We start from the raw sequence: 25,761 nt of genomic DNA, 5'->3' as shown, positions 1-25,761 counted from the left end.
TTTCCCTTTCCCATTGCTCCTTCTTTTCCCTCTTTTGGTGTTCTTCTTTATGTCGGCCCGGCTATCCTTCTGACTTTGCTTCTCCTTGCGGTTTTGGTTGGTTGCTTTTCTCCTCCTTTTCGGCTTTTCCTTTTTTGGTCCCCCTTAGAAGGTTGACCTCCGTCTCTAAAGTAGTGTGAACCAGATGGGGAAGGACTCCCTCCCTAGTGTCTTTGACGTGGGTTCCTCTCTCCCTATTCCATCCCCCCCCCCAATCATCCTCCTCCTCAGCCCTTTCGTCTCCTTGCTAAGCCACCAACTCTATAGCCAAACCATGTGGTGTGGCTGTTATGTGCTCGTCTGGCTGAGCCCCCTGACACCACAGGGATCACACTGCTGGTACCTGCATTGTTACAGCCTTGTGCAAGCCTAGGGGTGGTTGCCCATCTTTTCGGGGCATCAGAACTCCCGGCAACCACTGTCCTGCCAGGTGATCATTGCTGTTGCTGGGCAGTGCTCACAAGGAGAGCCCCTGTTTAGTGAGAGTGGTACCAGGGCATTTAGAGTGAGTGGTACCAGGGCAGACATTTAGCACATGAAACATGTTAAACTCTCTGGTCACTATTCTGCGGCCACATCTCTTCCTCAACATAGTTCTGTCTCAGTTCCTGTTTCTGCATTCCTGGTCTTACTCTTCTTGGCTACCCCTCCTGGGAGGAGAGCCAGGCCTGCTGGCTTGGAGCAAAACCCTTTCCAAGGTTCCTGTTCTATACTAGCAAGCACTGACGGTGTAGCATTTCGGCCTGCTTTATTTATTTCTTCATTTGTTGTCCTCGGTGTCGATGTACTGCGTTGCTACACTGGCTGAAAAATGGGCTGTGGAAGTACAACACACTACTTTAAATGATGTTGTTGACAGAGGCACAGTTGTGTTCCACTGTCTTTTACTTTCACTTTTCACAACCCCCAATATTACACAGTTATATGGCCAGTGCACTATTGTTTAACATTTGATAAGCCTCATTAATAGTTAGCAGGTGAACCATCCACATACTGCTACAATAGTTTACAGTTGAACATCTACGAGCACTAAAAGCCTAACCACAAAGTTCACAGTTCTTGAAAAATAGAAAGGTACATACAAAGCAAACACTGTCATTTTTGCACACGGTCTAATTGTGTAACACTTATTACACTGTTAAGTTGATGCATTGTTGTCGTTCTAACCAACACAGGTTCCTTGTCTGAAACTTGGCCTTGGACTGACTGTCTCATGACCAAAAATCGGGCCATTATATGTCCTCACAATAATAGGGGCCAAAACTACACTTTGTTCGAAGTGAAATTTACAGGAATTACAATTAAAACTTAACTCATTAAATTTACTGAATACATCAAAAAATTCGTTCTTTTTTAAGAGTTTCTACTTCTATGAGGAATAAGTCTAATTATTTGTTTAATGATGAAATTAACAGGTATTGTTATGCAAACAATACTTTGGACAAAACTATTAATTACTTTTGAATTAATTAAGGGCTGGCTTTGCTAACATGTTTATGAATAGCACTAAATAGATACTTTAAGATTACTAGTATTTCGTCTTCCAAGTGTCTATAATTGGTACAGAATTTATATTTGTTTATATGTCAACAATAGAATTTAAGTTACGACAACTACTGATTTCGCCCTGTAATGAAAGATACTAACTAGTAATAATCAAAATAAATTAGAAAATAAATTACATTCATAAAACAGAGCACAAAATTAAATCTGGTGTTTATATTCCTTAAAACTGAGGGCTAAACTTTCTCTTTTATGAAAATGAAGAGTCTATCCACATATGTTAATGGTAATGAGTTAAAATTGAGGAAATGAATTTTAAGGACGCAGATGACAAAACAAGAGGGGAAGTAAAAATTTTCCCAGCTTGCTTCGTCACAATGAGGAGACTTTTGCTGCCACCAGGCCTCTTTTCTTTGTGGAACATATTGAGGATAAGTTCAGTGAAGCTGAGTCATTGTGAAGCTGAGTCATTAAGCAAGATGAGATCTGGTTCTCTCCTTATAAATACAACTTCAGCCAGCCAGTCAGTCAGCCCTCCCTCATGTCTTAGGAGACATGCCTGTGACTATTGCTCCTCACAATTCATTCGATAAGACACAGGGTGTAATTTTCCATAGGGACCTTCTCCTCCAGTCCGATGATGAACTTAGGGCTAATCTGGAATGATGTGGCATTCATTTCATTCATCTTGTCCAGAGAGGCCCTAAGGATCATCGTGTAGACACTGGCACTTTCACCTTGGTATTTGAGGGCCATACCCTGCCCGAGAAGGTCAGGGTAATGGTGCACATATGTGACGTGAAACTGTACATTCCACCTACCGTGTTTCACTTTCGTTGCCTCAAGTTCAGTCACATGTCCTCGCAATGTGATGCCACTCCCATCTGTAGCGACTGTGGCCACCCCTTTCACGTGGTAAGCCCTTGCATCCCAACACGTGACTGTGCAAACTGCTCTGGTCTCCATTCTTCCCACTCACCAGAGTCTTCAGTTTACATGAAGGAAAAAAGAATTCAGGAAATAAAGATCTTTGACCATCTCAGCTACTCTGAGGCCCAAAAGAATTTTGATGGACTTCACCCTGTAAATCTGTCCTCTATCTTTGCCCCAGTTACTTCCCCTCCTCACCCTCCTCGTTACCCACACCAAAACTTTGAGGGGCCAATCGTAGGGCCGCCTCAGTTCATTTGATAAACAGGTTTCTGGCTTTATCTGTGACTAACGAAGCCTCGAAGCCAGATGCAGTTGTACACCCTGTTCCAGAGGAAGCTTCTAGGTCCATAAGGTCTGGGCATTCACAGAGGGTGGGTTTGCTGGTAGATGGGAGCTCCAACATTAGGCGCATAATGGGGCCCCTTAGGAACAGGGTTGCCGAGGAGGGGAAAAAAGCCAGTGTGCAATCGTGTGCATACCGAGGGGAGTCATTCTGGATGCCATGAAGAGCACAGGGTGCAGCCAGCTGCAGGTTATGGCTCTTGTTGGTACCAATGACGTGTGTTGCTTTGGATTGGAGGAGATTGTGTCTGGTTTCAGGCGGCTAGTGGAAATGGTAAAGACTGCCAGTCTTGCTTGTGAGATTAAGGTGGAGCTCACCATCTGCAGCATTGTCGATAGAACCAACTGTGGTCTTTTGGTGCAGAGCCCAGTGGAGGGCCTGAATCAGAGGCTCAGGCGATTCCGTGACCATGTAGGCTACAGATTCCTTGACTTGTGCCATCAAGTGGTGGGTTTCCGGGTTCCACTTAACATGTCAGGAGTCCACTAAACACAGGAAGTGGCTACATGGATAGCAGGGGCTGGCTTCGTTGCCCCCTCCTGAATTAGACACTGTTTTTATGAGTGTCACCAGAGATGACCACCGACCAAGTGACATGACCTCCCCTCACTTTCTTTATGTCGCACCTGGACTCTCACCACACGATAATCCAGTGGAATTGCAATGGATATTGTCGTTGCCTACCAGAAGTACAATGCCTTGTGACCTATTCTCCATCTGTCTTGCTTTTCAAGAAACGCACTTCCATGATGTCCACTCTCCAACATTTCATGGTTAGCAGACATTCTGTCAGAACCATCCTGGGGTAGCATCTGGAAGGGTCTGCACTTTGGTTCACACCGACGTCATTAGTGACTGGATCTGCCTTCATACCAACCTGGATTCAATAGTGCTTAGTGTGCAAACGACTCCAGAAATCACTGTTTGCAATGTCTACCTCCCACCAGGTAGGCCACTTCCTTATGTTGAACTGTCTATTAAAGCTATTAAAGCCGTCTTTATTCCAAAAGGAATAATACATACGTATATGAAATGAAAATGGTACACAAGTGTATAGTACCTCACCAGTACCCCCACTGCAGTGGGAGCTTACATAGGGTGACACACCTCAAATGTATATATTACATAGAAAGATAAACATAAACATAACAAATTTACAAAATAAGAGAACAACATGAAAATAGGAATAAAGATGTTATTGCTCCTGTGGCATACCCCAGGAGTAAGGGAGAGAGAAGCAAGCACTCTACCCAACGCCAGCCCCGGGCATCGGGTGATGTGCCGTCGTTCAAAGATCGTGAACAATGCACAGCACAGCATCATGACCCTGGATGAGATGATGGAGAACTCCTGTACCTAGAAGCCAGACTTCAGGAGGTCGCTCACAGACTGTGGGACTATGTTCCCCTCCAATTCAAGGTGGCCGACGAATAGGTGACGCTCTCAATGCCAGGACACAGATCGAGCACAGCACACCTGATAGACAGCATATTGTACTTCACCGCCTTCTGCTGGTGGCACCAGTCAAGCCAGAGGTTGTCACCATCCCTGGGCGTCGACTTTGCAGGCCTGGCCATCTTTGACCACGATGATGTCAGGCTTGCAGTTTCCTTCTAGTATTTGAAACTGGGGCTCCACCTTGCACGTGTCCTCGTGCAAGGTACTTCACAACAGGATCATGACGTTTCACACAGGACCCATGTGTTTGTCCGCAAGCCTGGATGATGTAATTGGCAGTCTTGAAGGCCCTGCAGACCACGTGGCATCAGTTGTCAGCCTCACACCTGTGACTGTGTCGCGCCTTGGAAGGCAAGGCGTTGATGCAGGCACAGATGGCATTGATGAAGTCGTACCCAAAGAGAAGATGACTGGTGTCAGCAACTCACTGGTGCTGCCCCCAGATGGTGGCAGACTCGGAGAGGGCTACACCGTCAAAGGGGATGTGCAGGCAGGCCGCCCACATGTCCCTGACCTGCTCTGTCGTCGTGAGGAGATGGCCTTCCCATGTCAAGGGGAGGGGATCGTAAGATCAATAGTAGGAAAGGTGCCATGAGTGGCACTGGAGTGGGTAGGGGAACCATCATTAAGGGGAGACAAATCAAAGTCTGTCATAAATTTGTCAATTAGTAGACATCTACCTGTCCAAAGTGGCACTCCCCCATTGGGGGTGGTGTGCATTGAAGTTCCAAAGGAGGAGATATGGGGTTGGAAGTTGATGTCTTTGGTGGGAGTAACTATGACACTCTTAAGGTAGGCAAACAGCGGTGACTCGCCTACAGCTGGAGTTTGCTTTCCAAAGCCTAGTCTTGCTGTGGCCGGGCCGCTGCTGTGAGGCTCCTTCTTTGGGTTGTAGTTATAGGGTGAATGATGCGCAATACATGGGCCTAGCCCTCTTAGCCTCTCCTCACCTGCAGTCTTCCCCACTACACGTGGCCCCACTGATCTTGCTGAGTGGAAGACTGCACCGGGGGCTTGGGGGGGGGGGGGGGGGGTTATTATCAGCCCGCCCCTCACATTATACCCTTTCTAGTTGGGGGCAGCAATACAGGAAACGGGGGTATTGGCCCTCTCATTGGAGGTGCCAACCCAGCTACTCCAGTGCCTTCCTAGCCAACCGAACCTGCTGAGTGTCCTGTACAAGACACAGCACACAAGTGCCCTGAATGTGCCCGCACCTTCACTACCAAGTCTGGCTTGGGGGTCCACCACTGTCAACAACACTAGATGCATTCTTAATGTTAACACCTTTGCTTTAAATCCACCTAAGATTGTTTTCACTTTTTGTCGTGCAGAGTCAGTCCATCTGATGATCATTTCTTTTTCAGTTTCTTCTCATTTCTCTTGCAGCCATGTCACCTTGGCTACCCTATAGTTCCTATTTGTTTCATTCCTGAGTGATTTCTGTTGCTATATTCCTGTCTTTCCCCAAACATTTTTTGTACTTGCTCCTTTCGTCACTCAGTTGAAGTATTCCTTCTGTTACCCAGGGATTACCTTCCTTTTACCTATGTGTGACTAATCATAGAGATATTCACACTTCTTCAACCTAACTGCCTACTGTGGTATTCCTTATCACAATATCCACATCCATAGTGAACTTCAAATGCACCTCATCATTCCTCAGTACTTCGGTATCTCACTACTTTCCACAGTAATTCTTCCACACAATTATCTTAAACTCCAGTCTGCTCTTCATCATTACTAAATAGTGATCTGAGGGTATATTGGTTCCTGTGTGTGCCTTACAATCCAGTATCTGGTTTTGGAATCTCTGGCTCACTGTAATGTAATCCATTTGAAATGTTCCCATGTCTCCAGTTCTTTTCCAGGCATATCTCCTCTTGTGAGTCTTGACCAGAGTATCAGCTATTATCATCTAAAATTTATTGCAGAACTCGGTCTTTCTCCTCTTTTATTCCTATTGCCCAACCCATATTCTTGCTTGACCCTTCCTTCTATTCCTTCCCCTAAAATCACATTCCAGTCCCCCATGGTTGATAGTTTCATTTCCCCTTACGTACTAAAGTACACGTTCAGTATACTCATACACTTCCTCTGTTTCTTCATCATGTGCTTTCAACATTGGCATATGTACCTGAAGTATCATTGGCGGTGTTGGCTTTTGTCAAATCTGACAAGAAGAACCCTATCACTGAACTGTTCACAGTAGCTCATTCCCTATCTTACTTTCCTATTCATAACAACTCCTACTCCTATTATACTATTTTCTGCAGTTGTTGGTATTACCCTGTATTCATCTGACCAGAAATTCTTATTTTCTTTCCGTTTCACTTCATTGGTCCCCACTATATCTAGTTGTGCCTTTGCATTTCCTTTTTGATACTTTTTCTCTCTTCTACTACATTCAAACTTTTGACATGCTCCATCTCATAGAATGGTATCCTTTGATTGATTATACCATCTTTTTCTCATGGTCATCTCCCCCTTGGTAGACTCCTTCCAGACATCTGAATTAGGGAATAATCCAGAATCTTTTGCCAATGGACTGATTGTCATGACACTTTTCAGTTACAGACCACATGCCCTGTGGATACACATCGTGTGTGTTTATGCCATGGTTTCCATTGGTTCTGCATCCTCACGTTGTTATCATTGCTGATTCTTCTGTGTTTTTGGGGCAGTTTCTCACCCCAAAGGCAAGGGATTGCCCTGAATCTATCTTTTCACCCACCGCTCTCTGAGGGAGTGTGACTCCTTATGTCGGTAGTCTTTGGCTGCCTTTGCTGATGATTTTTACTCAAAATTTAAGCAGTGGCTGGATTCAAACCCAGGGCCCATCGCATTTTGATTACTAGTCAAAGATGCTATCCAGAGGCCAGGGCGTGGTGTCATTACAAGATTAGAAATAAATGTGTCGCAACCAAATTTTACATTCCTCTTTTATTGATTCTTCACTTCCCACTTCTCCTTGCAACAAACGCATAATAAAAACTGACTGCTGCCTGTGCAGTCACAGACATGATCACTCATATGATCTTGTAACAATTAGTCATATTTATTGCTTTGCTGATCTTATGATATAATTAAAATTTCAAAATTATTTTGATGCAAGAGTGACATTAAAATTTACTTGATATTGTAAGTTGTCATAATTGCAGTGATGATTTTATATAAGGATTTCCCTTTTTGCAGTCATCAGCATGATCATTTATATAATCTTTTGTCAATCAATTATTTAGTTTCTCTGAAAGTATCTTTCTTTCTCTCTTACTATAGTCTTTAACATTGCCCCACATAATTTACAGCTAATAATCAGTATTAACATTTTTCCAATAATTCTAACTTTTCAAAAGTAATATCTTTTTGTAAAAATTACTTGAATCATGCAAAATTAACAGTTCTTTCATATCCCTATTATTACTTCATGTGGCCAGGTATTTCATTTATAGGGTATTGAATATAAATAAAAGAAAAATAACACAAAACAACATAATTGCATAGCACCAATGTAGTATTATGAAGCAACATAAGAATTGAAAGATTATTTATGAAAAATGAAATTACATGTGTATTGTGACATACAGTAATCATGCATATCATACTTTTTATTTGGCAAATCTTGTTCTTTTACATTACAACAAACATCTACAATAGACTGTGCTAATGATTCAACTTTACTAATGTGTTGTGCAATATTACCATAGTGTGACATCTTATAATAACTGCTGCAACTTTATGTATCGCAGATACCTGTTCCTGTATTACATTAAGCTTATTCCGTATACTATTTTCTGTCACACACTATAGTTTACAGCTGGCCAAATCCCTTATCAGAGTAAATAAAAAGCATTGCTTTTGCACTAAGCTCATCCCACTAACTCTATGCATCTGTGCCTTCAACCAACCTTACTTTACTTCTGTCTAAGTCTTCTCAGCATGAAAGAGAATTTTCATTTGCTATTTCCAAAATTTAAAGTTATTTGCATCAACCCCCCTCCCCCCCCCCCCCAAGCGCGCTCGCGCGCGCGCACACACACACACACACACACACACACACACACACACACACAAAATTCATCTGTTTCTTCAAATACATAGTTATCAATGTACAGGGTCTCCAGCCTTTTTGTCTTGTAATTACTTTCTACTTTCACAAATTTTGTTTTCTTGTCACTTACCTCTAATCCAGTTTTCCTTGCTTTTTTAAATAGCTTTCTTACCAGTATTTTTAGGTCATTTATATTTTCAGTGATTAATGTTAATTTCCTCTTATGCTGTTCTCAGAGCGACCATTGCTTCCTGTAAAACAAAAGTGGTGATAGTCCATCTTCTCGTCTAACTCCTATTTTATGTCGAAAGCCGTGGGATATTCTCCTTCCATTTTCATGATCCCTTTTGAGCCTTCCAATGTAACTTTTACAAGATTTGTAATCTTTCAAGAATAAAATTTTCCATGTGCATCGGAGTGTGTGCTGATATGAAACCTCCTGGTAGATTAAAAATGTGTGCTGGACTGAGACTCCTTGTTTCTTACTAATTACCTCTCAAGTACTGCATAGAAACTGTCTTTCTTCTAATCTTCAGCTACCTCTGTTGGGTACATGGTGTAACTGTTGTTATATTTGTGAACCTATCTGTTATGAGATTAACAGCTATTCTGTCATTAATTGGTTGAAAATCAGTTAGTGTCCCAGCTGTTCTTTTACTGACCGTATAACCTACTCCCTTTCAGAAATTTCCATCTTCCAGTACGCAGTGTGTCTGTATCTAAGTTTCCCATTTGTAGGTATCTTGTACCTTGCAGAGCTAACTAGATGTGTTTCGTATCTGTTGAATTCTTCTCACAGAATACTGAGATTTGCAGGTGTTGCCAAAGTTCTAATATACCAAGTAATAAGCCTTTCTCATAAGTTGTTTCTGATATTCCATATCTCCGTTTTTATCGAAGGCATGTTCTTGATGTTCCATTACCAGTCCTTTTTATGGGTTGGCTTATTAGCTCAGTGCCCAATGGCCAAGTAGCAGGACGTGCACAGTTATTTTTTCACTGTGAGTATTTTTATTTCCTCACTACTCTCCGACTCTGCTGTATAGAGAGCTACGAGTTTTCCTAACTTCCAGTGGGGTCAAAATCAGTTAGGCTATAATAATAATAATAATAAACATGTGAAACATTTTTAGAAAGCTGTTGATATTTTGAGATAGTTATATTGTTTGATTAGGAAAAATACTGCTGTGTTATGCACGATGATAGAAAATACAGTTGTTGTTGAATTTTTCCTGAAAAATATTTCTACAATTTCAGGAGTTGCTCTGAGGGATTCTCCAGCTGGTTTAGCAGCATATATATTGGAAAAGTTTTCAACATGGACTAACCCAGCATGGAAATCATCGTCAGATGGTGGTCTCGCCAAGAAGTTCTCTCTTACAAAATTACTGGATAACATAATGATTTATTGGGTAACAGGATCAATCACTACCTCAGCAAGATTATACAGTGAAACTTTCACCAAAGCTCAAATGGCATTAGAATTAGACAGGTGATTTAAAATATTTTTCAAAAATAAACGAACTCAAAATAAATACAGCAGTCCCCTGACATTGCTGTAACTTTGTGCTTTGGCAGACTTAGTGGCATAAAGTACGGACCTGCTGCTCCACCTCATTTAGACAGAAATCTTGATCAACACTCACACTGGCCCAAAGCTGATCATTTGGTGTTTGCAAGACGCTGTAGAAAAACAAATTGAAAGTTCCAGGCAGACTAAAACTATGTGCCAGAATAAAACTATGTGCCAGACCGAAACTCGAACTTGGGAGCTTTGCCTTTCGTGGGCAAGTGCTCTACCATCTGAGCTACCCAAGCATGACTCATGACCCACCCTCACAGCTTTACTTCCACCAGTATCTCATCTCCTACCTTCCAAACTTCACAGAAGCTCTGCTGCAAAACTTGCAGAACTAACGCTCCTGGAAGAAAGGATTTGCAGAGACATGGCTTTGCCACTGCCTGGGTGATGTTTTCAGAATGAGATTTTCACTCCACAGCAGTGTGTGTGCTGATATGAAACTTCCTGGGAGATTAAAACTGTGTGCCGGAGTGCTAGTTGTGCAAGTTTTGCAGTAGAGCTTCTGTGAAGTTTGAAAGATAGGACACAAGGTACTGGCAGAAGTAAAGCTGTGAGGATAGGTCATGAGTCAGGCATGGGTAGAGCACTTGCCTGCCAAAGGCAAAGCTCCCAAGTTCGAGTCTTGGTCTGGCACACAGTTTTAATCTGACAGGATGCTTGATATCAGTGCACTCCCTGCTGCAGAGTGAAAATCTTATTCTAAAAACAGGTTGTACACAAAGTACAAGAACACAGTGCACCAAATGTAATTTGTATGTGCCTTTCAGGGAATTCAAAGTATTCAGTAACATATCAGACACACAAGTGATAACTTTGTTGCTTGTAAATATTGTACTTTCATTGTGTTTTTCAACATGTGATGTATCTTCTTTTGGTGTGAAAATTGCGGATTTATTGACAAAATGTGAACTTTGTTCCTTGCAAATAACAGTGCACCATTTTGAATATAGCACCTCCTCTCATGGGGGAGAGTTAACAAGGCAAACAAGTGAATCATGGGTAGGAAGATGTCTGCCATAATTTGAGAGATTGTTGCTACACTGTGAAATAGTTGCAACAGCAAATGTACATCTGTATTAATTGTGTTTTTTGAAGTGCTTACAGAATTATACATAATTCCAAGTGGTGTGTTAACTGAATCACTAGCAGCCATAATGTTTCATTTTATTCTTACCTGTTTCCTTACTCTTGTAGGACTAAATTCGCCAGTAGTGTGCTGTAAGTCCTTTTCATCTGTGTGTCTTAAGTGTAATTTTGTCCCACTTGATATCAGTGCATATTGTATGTTAAACACTCCAGTGGGCACACTGGACTAAAGTGCATTCTTTGATCTAGTTGTTGTGTGACTGTACACATTTTGTCACAGTAAATGATGCAATACAATAAGAGTGCTACTATTCAGTTGCAGATGGCCTCAGATTATTGAGACAATACTGATTTTTGTTTTCCACATTTTTTTAATCTATTCTGACCAAATGCAAGAGCTGTTCATTCAAGAACTCTTCAATATTTGTCGAAGCAGAGATCTAGTAGGACACTACTTGAAATTACATCTTTGCAAGACATTAATATTAACTGAAAAGTTTGTTAGTTTGGTTCACAGTACCTTTTTGTGTTGATTTTTGAATTACAAGGAAGCTTAATGGCAGACTAGTTTTTACTTTCAGGAAACGAAATGCATCTTCAGCAAATGAAATTTACCTCAGGAAATGAAGTTTCAGATATTGTCAAGAGACACATCCAAAAGTAGGAAATATTACTCCTAGCTTTAGGAAATTCTATGTTCCTTCTTTGGGAACAAAATAGTGGTTGATTCAAGAATGTCGAAAAGCAGGGGTAGATAACTCGTACCACAGTTTGACTGTGACCCACCTGCTGTGATCCTCTGAACTAAGACTCTTGAGTTACCTGCCTGTATCTATCAATGGTCTGAAAGCTAGGAATAAAATATATACATTGCCTGAAAACTGTATGCCTCAGAATTTATTACACTTGAAAAAAAAAATAACATTCATGACCATTTGTCTTCTGTTTTCAGCATACCAACAGCTGTCCCCAGTGGATGCACAAATGCTCCCAATGAACTTATGTATTTGTCTGAATCACTACTTCGTGACAAGTACGTCAACTTGATCCATTTTTCTCACATGAAAGCTGGAGGACATTTTCTCGCTTTGGAGGAGCCACAATTATTGGCCGATGATATATGGCAATTTGTAAAGAAACTGAGAACTATTGCAAAATGATGGTAAGGAAAACTGATCCTGAATTGTTATGTTTATTATTTTCATTGCCTAAATTGTATAATTTTGCCAGAATATTGTCACAAATCAAGTTAATGATACTTATGTATGATATGCACCCTCCCATTCTTGGTAAAACATCAGTTGTCTGTTATAACCTTTTTTCTGTATGTGGCAAAATAATTGTGTAAAAAAAAACGCTGCACTAGTGGTAAAATAGCAGGAAAATTGATTCTTGCATAAAGTAAAAATGTATTTGAGATTACTTTGTTTAGAGTCATTTGTTTGACCATACAGCACAGCTTTCAGCTTTTTGGCAACTTTGAGACATTATCTTGGGCAATATTTTCTGTAAAGAAACAAAACTAGGCCATTTTGTACAAATCTTTGTCCTCTCTTAAATAATAAGAAAATATTTGGTGATCAATTTTCGTATGTGTAACAAACAGTAGTTGGCCATCAAAATAGCTGCTTGGAAAAAATACAAAATTAAATCTCCTGTAGTAACTGCAGAAGAAAACTGAAACTTCTTGTTTACCAACAGAAGGTCTACAAAGTAAATTGTGTTCTGCTACTGTTTCCCAGTTGTTGACTTATTGAGGGCAAAGTTAATGATTTTTGCAAACATGGCAAAAACAGGTATTTGTAGCCCTCTTCTACTGAAAGTATTTTGTACAAACTCTTTTACATTATCTTTATTAGCAAAACCATGTACCAAACAACCTAAAACAGCAGGTTTCATTTTGCAATGTCAGCATATGAGGCACTAAAAATGAGTGACAACCTGGGGGCAAAGCGTTAATGTGTCCATATTGTGCTGGCACTCAAATTAAATCTGACCTCCTTTTTATTATGTTTTACAATTGTTTAGTATACCCTAGAGAAGGTAATATCAAAATTCCTAATGAAGGCAATAAGAGCTCGAGTCAGAAAAACTTGAAAAACTACAAAGAAAAGGGGAAAGGGCTGTATTATGTCATCACTCATCATGAGATATTTCATCCAGTTTTTCTGCTGTAATATCTACAGAATTAAACTAGTTTTAAGGTTCAAAATTTAAATTTGCATTAACAAAGCACTGGAGATCATTGTTGTAAAACTGTTGCAGAACAGCTACAACACAAATCCTGTAAACTGCCTTCAGTTTTACACCATTACCACAATGTGTAAATTTTGGTGATGTTCATAGCAGTATGCCTGTGCCCCCCCCCCTCCTTTTCTTTCTTTAAATGAGTCATGTTAATGAGGATTTTGAATGCTTATAGTGCATGTTGTGCTACTAATGTACTTGGAGCCATGGTGCTTAAGTGGGTGGTGCACTAGACTCCAAACTTGGAGGTCCTTGGTTCGGGCATGAATAGGCGAGTGGATTTGTCCTCATTCCAGTCCTTCCAGAATGGGGCCAACTTCACTCTACCTGCTGTCGGACAAGCACTGGGCATCTTTTCTGGGGGTGAAAGATGGCAGGGCTAACAGGCCCACCACCCTCTCACTCCCAGTGGCGTGGCGAAGAAAGGCTGCAGTTCATGTGCATTCAGGCCTATAGCTTGGTCACGAGCTTTCATCACATACTTTATTGATACACTCTTTTAATTCTGGTTTAAAGTACAGCATATTTTGTGTTTGCAGTTTATGTGGAACGTAAGTGTACTGATGAAAAATTATATAAATGTTTTGGTATGGACCATGGTTGCTTAACTGCTGTTGGTTTGTTTTAAAGTGGGAAAATCAGCATCCCCATCACAAGAAGACCAGGTTCGGTAGCTGTGCAACAGCAGCCATGGGTGAATTTCTTTGCCACAGGATCCTAGCCTGATAAGGATTTGTTTCCACAGGGTCCCATGACTGATCATATATTTACTTAAGTGTCCCAGGCCAGAGCTAGAAGAGATCTCTTGTAGGCTCCTAAGCTTAATTTTACTCAAAGCCTCCATGTTACTTTAATTTTTTAGAGGTTTCATAAATTTGATGTTGCATATTGTAATGGATCTGGGAGATGTGTTATTTTCTAACGGATTTGTCAGTACCAAATCTAATGAGGGAAGTTGTAAATGTTTTCTTATATTTTTGTCAGAATATTTTTTTTGTGAATTGTAATTTGCCTTATTTCATGCTAATTTGCTTATATGTTTGAGAGTGACAGCATATTGAGTAATATTAGTAGATGTGACGAAGAATATCAAAGAGACTGGTTACAAGTGGAAGCTTGTGTGTTGTGTAAAATGTCTTTGATGCTGGAGTCGTCTTTGACCGTAGTCAGTCGGCAGTGAACTCTCGGTTTGTGTGTGACAGTGGAACAATGTGCAGGTCGTCATTATAATAATTTACAAGTGAACAGGAAAAATGAATTATGTTACTACTTTTTTATATAAACATCAAGAAGGAACCACATTCGAAGAAATGGTATTTGAAGCACCAAAAATGAGGCAAACGCATTGAACCAGGTCATTTCTGCAGCCGACGAAATAGCATTGTGAAGTCATACTTTCACTAGACGACTGAAGCCAACACAAAAAGACAAATATCATGTTACAAACATTTAACGGAAAAGGTGCTGTCACGAAATATGCTAAATTCAAGTAAATAAAAATAGTGAGCATATTTCAATATCACAAGGAAAACTATACTGCATTGTCAGAAGAAAAAAGGATAATAAGCTTGTCATCCTGTAGATCACATTTAAGGGCTTCAAGATGCAAACTTTGACGTTTGGCGATGTACTGATAGCATGGCAGACACCAACATTTTGTTGCTACTTCTTCATTAACTCCATCCATTGCCATTAGCTTTGTTTGTAAACTGTGTCTTTGTAATAGATCCATTGCTTTTACACAATAACATCATATGGATCACAATCCATGAAATAGCTGGCAACTGCAGATGATACAGCTTCTGGTCAAGGACACATTTGACAGCTATACAGCATGTGTTCTTTACTTTCCTAACAGCAAATTGCCTTGTTGAGAAAATTGTTATAATATTCACGTATTGCTGCTCTATTAACTATAAGCTTAGCATTCTGGTGAACTACACTATCACAAACTGCATGCATTCCAGCTGATCTGTTACTCTCTATTTTGGTAAGGTCGCAAAATTTTTAGAACCCTTTTTGTGACCCATTTCATTTCTAGTAGCACACATACATTTCCTGTAGATTGCACAGCAGCAAACTTTTTTGCATGTATGTCTTTGTGCTTGTAAGTCTAAATGTCTTGCGCCCTTTTTCCAAGGAATGATCTGCTAAATTCATAATCTTCAAAAACAATTTACAATCCACTGTCCTCTGCTGATAATTGTCTTTCTTGTTGATTTTCAGTGGGTGCTAGAATCCCTTTCCTTACTTAATCTTTCGATCATGCTTTACCATTTTTTAGGGTTCTGTACCTCAGTCTGTAAAAACAGAACTCTTATATCAGATCCCTTTGTTTTTCATTTGACTGACTGACTGACTCACTCACTATTAAGAAACCTTCCTCTCAGGTAGACGTGTGTTCAAATTTATGTCCTATATTAAGGTCTATGGCACCTTGGAGGTGTAAAAATTTTAAACTTTAAAATAACTTCAATCAAAAGATACAGATGTTTGTCACATATTTTTACACTAAAAAACGCACTCATCAAAACCTATATGGTGCTTCGCGTTGACCTAGGATCATGAAATTTGGCAAAAGCAAGGTTTCACAGTGCAAGTAAAGGAAAAAATCCAAAAATTTTTCTTTTGTAATTATATCACATGAAAAAAATTTTATCCCTGTGTCTGTCCATCTTTCAAGACCCATTTTTCTTTGGAACAGTTTGATGTATCAAGTTCAAATTTATGTCGCATATTGTCCCTTGGTAATGTAAATAATTTAAGCTTGTAAGTCAATGCAATCAAGATTCATTCATTTATATCACATATTTTGGTACTCTCACACTCAGTCGCTAGAAACTATAGGCTACCCCCGTTGACCTAGTCATGAAATTCAGCAAGAAGCAAGGTTTCACAGTACATGCAAAGTAAAAAACCTGAAACTTGTTAAATTGTAATTATATCACATAAAAAATCTTTTGGCATTTGAACATACATTGCATTCACCTTTCATCAAAAGTATTATAGACGAACGCGAAAGTAAAATGTAAGTCGCAGTCATATTTTAGTAAGTAAATATTTTTTTTTCTAAAGCTTCTCTCTCTCTCTCTCTCTCTCTCTCTCTCTCTCTATCTATCTATCTATCTATCTATCTATCTATCTATTTAAAAAGAAAGATGATGAGACTTACCAAACAAAAGCGCTGGCAGGTCGATAGACACACAAACAAACACAAACATACACACAAAATCTAGCTTTCGCAACCAACGGTTGCCTCGTCAGGAAAGAGGGAAGGAGAAGGAAAGACAAAAGGATATGGGTTTTAAGGGAGAGGGTAAGGAGTCATTCCAATCCCGGGTGCGGAAAGACTTACCTTAGGGGGAAAAAAGGACAGGTATACACTCGCACACACACACATATCCATCCACGTCTGCTTGTGTCTTGTATGTGTGGATGGATATGTGTGTGTGTGCGAGTGTATACCTGTCCTTTTTTCCCCCTAAGGTAAGTCTTTCCGCTCCCGGGACTGGAATGACTCCTTACCCTCTCCCTTAAAACCCATATCCTTTTGTCTTTCCTTCTCCTTCCCTCTTTCCTGACGAGGCAACCGTTGGTTGCGAAAGCTAGATTTTGTGTGTATGTTTGTGTTTGTTTGTGTGTCTATCGACCTGCCAGCGCTTTTGTTTGGTAAGTCTCATCATCTTTCTTTTTAAATATATTTTTCCCACGTGGAATGTTTCCCTCTATTATATCTATCTATCTATCTCTACATATACAAACTGAAGTCATCTGTTCACTTCTTCACTTCTTTTTGTATATCTGCACTAGTCTCAGGAACTACTATAGAGATTTTGATACAGTCTTGGAATTCCCAGGACAAATATTTTGTAGGATAAATATCAATAACAGGCAAAAATTGATGATACACTGTGATGATGAGGGTGATAAATCTGACTCCATGTATTTAATTAATGTGGTCTTGCAAGCTGCATGAATTTTCTGACCTGGCATTGTTATGAACGAGCTGCTTCTTCATCATCAGAGCTCAAGCTGTTTCAGCATCATCTGACTGAATTCATGTCTTTGTTATGATTCCATTTTCCAACAGATTACAGCATTTTTTTTATCAACTCTCATATTGGGTCAGCAAAAGAGCTTCATAGTGCAAGCAAATTTGGGGTATATTGCCCAGCTTTGCTTCAGAGTGACTGCCAGGCTAGTAGTTCTTGTTTGCAGTCACTAAAATCTGTAAAAAGTTTCAACCCATCTTTTTTTGCATAGAAAAGTACAAAACACTTTGATGCTCCAGCTCATTGGCCATTTGAGCAGGAAGGCAAGCTGCTCCTTTCTATTAAACCACAAAAATATTAATTGCAAAACACTGTGTGCCCAAATTGCAGCTAAACTGCAACTAAATGAAGTTATGTACATTGTATAACACTGGAATAAAACACCTAACAAAAATTTATGTTGCTATGCAAAAAGTAATAAAAGCTGATATTATTATAAATATAGAATGGATTATAAATCTTGCGTGATCTTCTGAAGCACAAAAGAGCTACACTCAGCCAAGAGAACTCGCTCACTATGCTGCAAGCACAACAGCAAAATGGAAATAGTGTGAACAAGGCTCCACAAGATTGAAACAAAAAGAAGTATATCCAGTTATCAGAGTAAGTGTTGATATGTTTTCTACAAAATGTGTGCCTACAGATATTTCCCCCCCCCCCCCCATGAACCATGGACCTTGCCGTTGGTGGGGAGGCTTGCGTGCCTCAGCGATACAGATAGCCGTACTGTACGTACAACCACAACGGAGGGGTATCTGTTGAGAGGCCAGACAAACGTGTGGTTCCTGAAGAGGGGCAGCAGCCTTTACAGTAGTTGCAGGGGCAACAGTCTGGATGATTGACTGATCTGGCCTTGTAACAATAACCAAAACGGCCTTGCTGTGCTGGTACTGCGAACGGCTGAAAGCAAGGGGAAACTACGGCAGTAATTTTTCCCGAGGGCATGCAGCTTTACTGTATGATTAAATGATGATGGCGTCTTCTTGGGTAAAATATTCCGGAGGTAAAATAGTCCCCCATTCGGATCTCCGGGCGGGGACTACTCAAGAGGATGTCATTATCAGGAGAAAGAAAACTGGCGTTCTACGGATCGGAGCGTGGAATGTCAGATCCCTTAATCGGGCAGGTAGGTTAGAAAATTTAAAAAGGGAAATGGATAGGTTAAAGTTAGATATAGTGGGAATTAGTGAAGTTCGGTGGCAGGAGGAACAAGACTTCTGGTCAGGTGACTACAGGGTTATAAACACAAAGTCAAATAGGGGTAATGCAGTAGTAGGTTTAATAATGAATAGGAAAATAGGAATGCGGGTAAGCTATTACAAACAGCATAGTGAACGCATTATTGTGGCCAAGATAGACACGAAGCCCACACCTACTACAGTAGTACAAGTTTATATGCCAACTAGCTCTGCAGATGACGAAGAAATTGAAGAAATGTATGATGAAATAAAAGAAATTATTCAGATAGTGAAGGGAGACGAAAATTTAATAGTCATGGGTGACTGGAATTCGAGTGTAGGAAAAGGGAGAGAAGGAAACGTAGTAGGTCAATATGGACTGGGGCTAAGAAATGAAAGAGGAATCCGCCTGGTAGAATTTTGCACAGAGCACAACTTAATCATAGCTAACACTTGGTTTAAGAATCATGATAGAAGGTTGTATACATGGAAGAAGCCTGGAGATACTAAAAGGTATCAGATAGATTATATAATGGTAAGACAGAGATTTAGGAACCAGGTTTTAAATTGTAAGACATTTCCAGGGGCAGATGTGGACTCTGACCACAATCTATTGGTTATGACCTCTAGATTAAAACTGAAGAAACTGCAAAAAGGTGGGAATTTAAGGAGATGGGACCTGGATAAACTGACTAAACCAGAGGTTGTACAGAGTTTCAGGGAGAGCATAAGGGAACAATTGACAGGAATGGGGGAAAGAAATACAGTAGAAGAAGAATGGGTAGCTTTGAGGGATGAAGTAGTGAAGGCAGCAGAGGATCAAGTAGGTAAAAAGACGAGGGCTAGTAGAAATCCTTAGGTAACAGAAGAAATATTGAATTTAATTGATGAAAGGAGAAAATATAAAAATGCAGTAAATGAAGCAGGCAAAAAGGAATACAAGCATCTCAAAAATGAGATCGACAGGAAGTGCAGAATGGCTAAGCAGGGATGGCTAGAGGACAAATGTAAGGATGTAGAGGCTTATCTCACTAGGGGTAAGATAGATACTGCGTACAGGAAAATTAAAGAGACCTTTGGAGATAAGAGAACCACTTGTATGAACATCAAGAGCTCAAATGGAAACCCAGTTCTAAGCAAAGAAGGGAAAGCAGAAAGGTGGAAGGAGTATATAGAGGGTCTATACAAGGGCGATGTACTTGAGGACAATATTATGGAAATGGAAGAGGATGTAGATGAAGATGAAATGGGAGATACGATACTGCGTGAAGAGTTTGACAGAGCACTGAAAGACCTGAGTCAAAACAAGGCCCCCGGAGTAGACAACATTCCAGTAGAACTAATGACGGCCTTGGGAGGGCCAGTCCTGACAAAACTCTACCATCTGGTGAGCAAGATGTATGAAACAGGCGAAATACCCTCAGACGTCAAGAAGAATATAATCATTCCAATCCCAAAGAAAGCAGGTGTTGACAGATGTGAAAATTACCGAACAATCATTTTAATAAGCCACAGCTGCAAAATATTAACGCGAATTCTTTACAGACGAATGGAAAAACTTGTAGAAGCCGACCTCGGGGAAGATCAGTTTGGATTCCGTAGAAATACTGGAACAAGTGAGGCAATACTGACCTTACGACTTATCTTAGAAGAAAGATTAAGGAAAGGCAAACCTACGTTTCTAGCATTTGTAGACTTAGAGAAAGCTTTTGACAATGTTGACTGGAATACTCTCTTTCAAATTCTAAAGGTGGCAGGGGTAAAATACAGGGAGCGAAAGGCTATTTACAATTTGTACAGAAACCAGATGGCAGTTATAAGAGTTGAGGGGCATGAGAGGGAAGCAGCGGTTGGGAAGGGAGTGAGACAGGGTTGTAGCCTCTCCCCAATGTTATTCAATCTGTATATTGAGTAAGCAGTAAAGGAAACAAAAGAAAAATTTGGAGTAGGCATTAAAATCCATGGAGAAGAAATAAAAACTTTGAGGTTCGCCGATGACATTGTAATTCTATCAGAGACAGCAAAGGACTTGGAAGAGCAGTTGAACGGAATGGATGGTGTCTTGAAGGGAGGATATAAGATGAACATCAACAAAAGCAAAACGAGGATAATGAAATGTAGTCGAATGAAATCAGTTGATGCTGAGGGAATTAGATTAGGAAATGAGAAACAAAGTAGTAAAGGAGTTTTGCTATTTGGGGAGCAAAATAACTGATGATGGTCGAAGTAGAGAGGATATAAAATGTAGACTGGCAATGGCAAGGAAAGCGTTTCTGAAGAAGAGAAATTTGTTAACATCGAGTATAGATTTAAGTGTCAGGAAGACATTTCTGAAAGTATTTGTATGGAGTGTAGCCATGTATGGTAGTGAAACATGGACGGTAAATAGTTTGGACAAGAAGAGAATAGAAGCTTTTGAAATGTGGTGCTACAGAAGAATGCTGAAGATTAGATGGGTAGATCACATAACTAATGAGGAAGTATTGAATAGGATTGGGGAGAAGAGAAGTTTGTGGCACAACTTGACCAGAAGAAGGGATCGGTTGGTAGGACATGTTCTGAGGCATCAAGGGATCACCAATTTAGTATTGGAAGGCAGCGTGGAGGGTAAAAATCGTAGGGGGAGACCAAGAGATGAATACACTAAGCAGATTCAGAAGGATGTAGGTTGCAGTAGGTACTGGGAGATGAAGAAGCTTGCACAGGATAGAGTAGCATGGAGAGCTGCATCAAACCAGTCTCAGGACTGAAGACAACAACAACAACAACAACAGCAGATATTTTCCATGTGAAATTGGTTGTTAAATAGTTACAGACTTAGCGAACACAACAAAAAATCATAAGATACCCTGTGTCTAGAAAATTAAATACTCTTGAATATTCACTATGAACATTTTTATCATGCAGGGCATGGTTCAACATGCAGTGCTGATTGATTAAGGACAATGTTTGATCGGACAGAACCCAAAAAATTACAGTTTACAAATGGGATTACCTCAAATTATTAGGCACAAAAAAGAGAACAATACCCCCTTCATTGGATTCTTCATACCCTTTCATTTAAAAAAAGGAAACAAATTGCAGAGCTGAACGCTTTGGTGGTTTTTGAATAAAAAGTCTTTAAATTTTTTTTTTTTTTAATACTGAAGCTTTATTTCTATTCATTCGGACTTCTTGCACCTCCATCTTGTCATTGTTCTAGAAGACCTTATATGTTTGCATTACAAAGCCAAATCCAGTTTTTTGAGTACTTTAGAACATGTTCTGACTGATGAAAATAGTTCAAAAGAGTTTGAAGAAAATACTTTTTTGGAAAAGTGAGCTGAGATTACCCATTTTTTCTATTTTTACAAAAATCATCAACTTTGTCCTCAATTTGTGAACTATGACCTTTCGTTCGTAACTTAATAAATGAAAAATTTTACGTTATCTTGCAATTACTTGTACAGATATACAAAGGCAAACTGTACATTTTCTCAAGCAGCTATATTTTCTATCAACTTTGCTTCAAATTGTCTGGATGAAAATTGCTCAGGAAATCTTTTTTTATTATTATTTCACTTAAAAGACCAAAAGTAGTCGTACAATATGGCCTAGTTTCTCTCTCAACTCAGTGGTGTATTATTGAAAGTTGCACTACAGGGACAAGCAAATGGCTATATCTCTATAAGTATTACCTTGTCAGAAATAATGCTTCACCAATGCTTATTGGAATGTGTGAATTTTTACACAAAATTTCATCAAAATCTGTGATAATCATGAGGGAACTTTCTTGAAATAAGACTAGTTGGCATGGAGTGGCCCTGCTGATGGTTTCTCTGCATGTAGAAACTATTTTGTTGTTTCAGTAATATATATGTTACAATCCCTTATGAAATGACAGCTCCATAGCCTGTATGTCGTATGTCATTCTAGCATAGACCAGTGCCATTATTCCTATGACACAGAATCGTGAAATGTTACTTTCTTGTGTCCACATAATGCAGGTTATTCATTCGTAAACTATTATAAATAATTCTGTCACAGAACTTGAGTGGTATATTACTGGCAAACACCAGAAATATCTAATATAAGTATCCGTCGGCTCACTGTATTCCATAGGTCCTGTAGAATTGAGATTGCATACACCAGCAGTAAAGTTAAGTCACTTAAAAATGAACTTGGAAAACAGCGGCTTGCCTGGAGTTCATACTTTATCCATCATGCTTTACCCAACAATAAATAAGCTCAAATTATTCAAACCAAGAAAAGTTTGCTTGGGAGGTACTACTAAAATTATATACATACAAAATTTCTGTGCAGTTTTAGTGCATAACTGTATTAGAAGCATGGGATCATGTTGCATTCATCTCACACAGAAATATTATTGACAAACAAGACCATACAGCTCTGCACATCAATAAATAAGGGCACAGGTTTTAGATATCCTATGTAGAATTATTGAGATAGCTCCTGTAAACTGCTTTTTATAGCTCAAAATGAGAGTTTTAAATGTACAAGTGTGTGTGTGTGGGGGGGTGGGGGGGGGGGGGGGGCGGCGCATGCGTCCGTGCGTGTTTGTTTTTGTAGGTCTATTCTCATTTTTCTTCTGTTTCAGAACACGAGAGTCAAAAGTGATGGAAGATGATTTGTTATACTCCCATAAAATTAATGAAAACTCCTCTGTTTGAATGGGGAAGTTAACCTGATAACATTTGTCAACACGCCATGTATTAAAAAAATGTTTCTGGTAATTACAGTATTCTCTCAAAGTAAATAATGGAGATCGTGGTGTACATTTGAAGAACTTCGAAGGGAATGATGAAAAATAGCAATTTGTCTCTCACTGCCTGGGCATCACAAATCACTTGGCTACCGATGAAGCTTAAAATCTGTGCTGAAGACTTGAAAACATGCAAAGCAAGAGGGTAAATAGGATGATAACACTCACATTCAGTATTTCTCCTTCCATGATGCCAAACAACACACACTTGAAGTGACGCAAAAAATTGTCATAAATGTAGTGAACAATTTATTGATGTGAAAGAGGCTTTGAATACTTCACATTGAGGCTCCATGAACATAAATTTCAGCAAATAGTATTTCTCCTTATCACAATGGAGATGGTATGAGTGTACTTCCAGAAAATGCTTCATGTGGTGTGCATCATGGTATTTAATACCCATCACAGTGAAGGCTTTCCATTTCATGTATTATTGTTTTATTTTTAATAAAGCTTAAAATGAATTTTGTGTATCAGTGTATTATTAGTATATTATTCAGTTTGTTATTATGGCACTAATAAAAAAGAAAGAGTGAAACGGGCTATTTGCTTGCGGAGTTTAAATTTGTTCTTTGGTCATGCAGCAGAAGTTTCTAAATGCTTTGTTATGATCTGGGGCACAGAAATATGGCACTGTAAAAGGCATCTAGCTCCTACTTTAATTTCTTTTTCTTCTGATAAATATCAGTTTATCTCAACAGTACCTTTTCATTTATCTCATAACTACATATCATTTAGAATAGTTAAGTCACCACCAACCATACAATTTTAAATTGTACAGTTTTCAGCATCTTAAAATTATTATTTTGTATGATGATGGTAAAAAAAGCATTGCCTCATTTTGAACACCCCAATGCTTTCTAGAGTGGGAGGAAATAGGCTATAACCTTTAACCCTGCTGTACTGTTTGGCTCTGTTATCCAAATTGGTTGTAAATTTCAGTTATCATTATTTAAATACTAAAGCAGCTTTATGAAATTTGATTACTTTTGTCTGAAAATGCATGAGAAATGTGTGTGTAAAGATCTTTTAAAATATTTTAAGTGGGTGAGTCATAAATCATAATGACCCAACATAAGTATGATTACTCTAATATCAAATATTTTGTAGTTTTCTGTTACACTATATCATAATAATGAACTTTATCATTACAAAATGTACCCAACAGTCAACAATGCCTCTGCATTTACAACAATGGGCTTGTTTCTTGCTTTCTCCAAGATATTGCTTAGTGCTTCTCAGTTATTTGAATCATACTAATTCTGCTGCTCAGTTCGAATTATGACACCATGGCAGCTGGATCATTGACTGATATTGAATTGGAAAACTTAGTAAATTCCTCAACAGGTGGAGGAAACCTTCAGAGTTTGAAGACCATGTCAGCTACAAATCTGAAAACAAATGTTCTAATGACAGTCCGTAGCATCTACAAAATAGTGTTCATTATTTTCTGTGTAAAAACGAGGGTACAGAATAACCCTTACACCTACCAGCACAACATGACTGCCTATCAGCTTCAAATGGCATCAAAAATACCCTGGAGTTCCCAGATATGCAACCAATAATATGCAACCACAATTTCAAATGGTATTTTTACAGTGCTTCAAAATAAAATAATAGTGATGTCAAATTTTGAGGGGCAGCAAATTTGTGGACAACAGTTGTCAAACATCGATGGTTCCATTTTTCACACACACGTAGGACTCTTATTCCTTGCTGACACAGTACATAGGTCACATGGGGAAATCTACAAAAACTTTGTGGGATTAAGATTCTGAGCAGAACATATTTCAGGCAACCATGTCCAATGAAACATTCTGTAAAAGACCGCTTTTCTACGGTTTGATAAGAAATCCACTAGAGAAAAAAGACTATGTACTGATAAACTTATTGCAATTTGTAGTGTTTGAAGTGGGTAGAAGCTTATTACAATTATTTTTAACAACACATAGAAATGTGACAGTGTCAACAACTGTATGAAAAAGCTTTTTGCAGTATTGTTATTACAGATCAAATTGACCTGAGCAGTATATTTGTACAGTAAAAGTGTACAGAACAGCAATGTTAACTAGCTGACAGATTCATCTGCAGAAGTAACTGGAAACGAAAGGGAAAAGCTTCATTGAATAGTATATATTAGGATTAAGCGGAAAATTACTAGTCAGGCTCACAGCTGGTGTTGATACCAAAGAAATTTTGTTTTTGCTATGTAAGTAGAAGTTGAGCAAAACTGTAAATTAAATGTTGACTTTAATTACAAAATAGATTTGTTTATACAGCTTTATGTTCAAAGGCTAAACTGAAGTAGTGCTATCAAAAAATTACTAGTTTTGAATGGCGTCTCAGCAACAGAAATTCATTTTAAATTGTTATACATTTGTGGGGAGTGTGATTCTTCATTTTTAATGTAAAGGAAACAAACAGTTGAATGCAGCTCCCTTTATCAAAGACAGTCCATATGAATTATGTAAAAATGCATCCACAGACTAAGATATTAATAGTGCTCACAACATGGCATTAGACAACC

At 39.2% G+C, this 25,761-nt stretch overlaps 1 protein-coding gene across 2 annotated transcripts in view; it reads left to right on the top strand.

Annotated features, from left to right (window-relative positions):
- Positions 1-23,698, top strand: part of LOC126173220 (juvenile hormone epoxide hydrolase 1-like) — a 65,383-nt gene extending 41,685 nt beyond the window's left edge. Inside the window, exons 5-7 of one of the 2 annotated variants that reach the window (XM_049920941.1) lie at positions 9,585-9,819; positions 11,948-12,157; positions 23,212-23,698. In XM_049920941.1, coding sequence (XP_049776898.1) covers positions 9,585-9,819; positions 11,948-12,155 — 443 coding nt within the window. In that variant the 3' untranslated portion in view covers positions 12,156-12,157; positions 23,212-23,698. Of the gene's footprint in view, positions 1-9,584; positions 9,820-11,947; positions 12,158-23,069 lie in introns of both variants that reach the window. The other variant, XM_049920940.1, reaches the window with a different exon arrangement.
- Positions 23,699-25,761: the final 2,063 nt, after the last annotated feature.

Source organism: Schistocerca cancellata, chromosome 1, assembly GCF_023864275.1.
Source record: "Schistocerca cancellata isolate TAMUIC-IGC-003103 chromosome 1, iqSchCanc2.1, whole genome shotgun sequence".
Taxonomy (NCBI): Eukaryota; Metazoa; Arthropoda; class Insecta; order Orthoptera; family Acrididae; genus Schistocerca; species Schistocerca cancellata.
The sequence above is the reverse complement of the archived record's forward strand: the minus strand, read 5'-3'. Positions and strand labels throughout refer to the sequence as shown.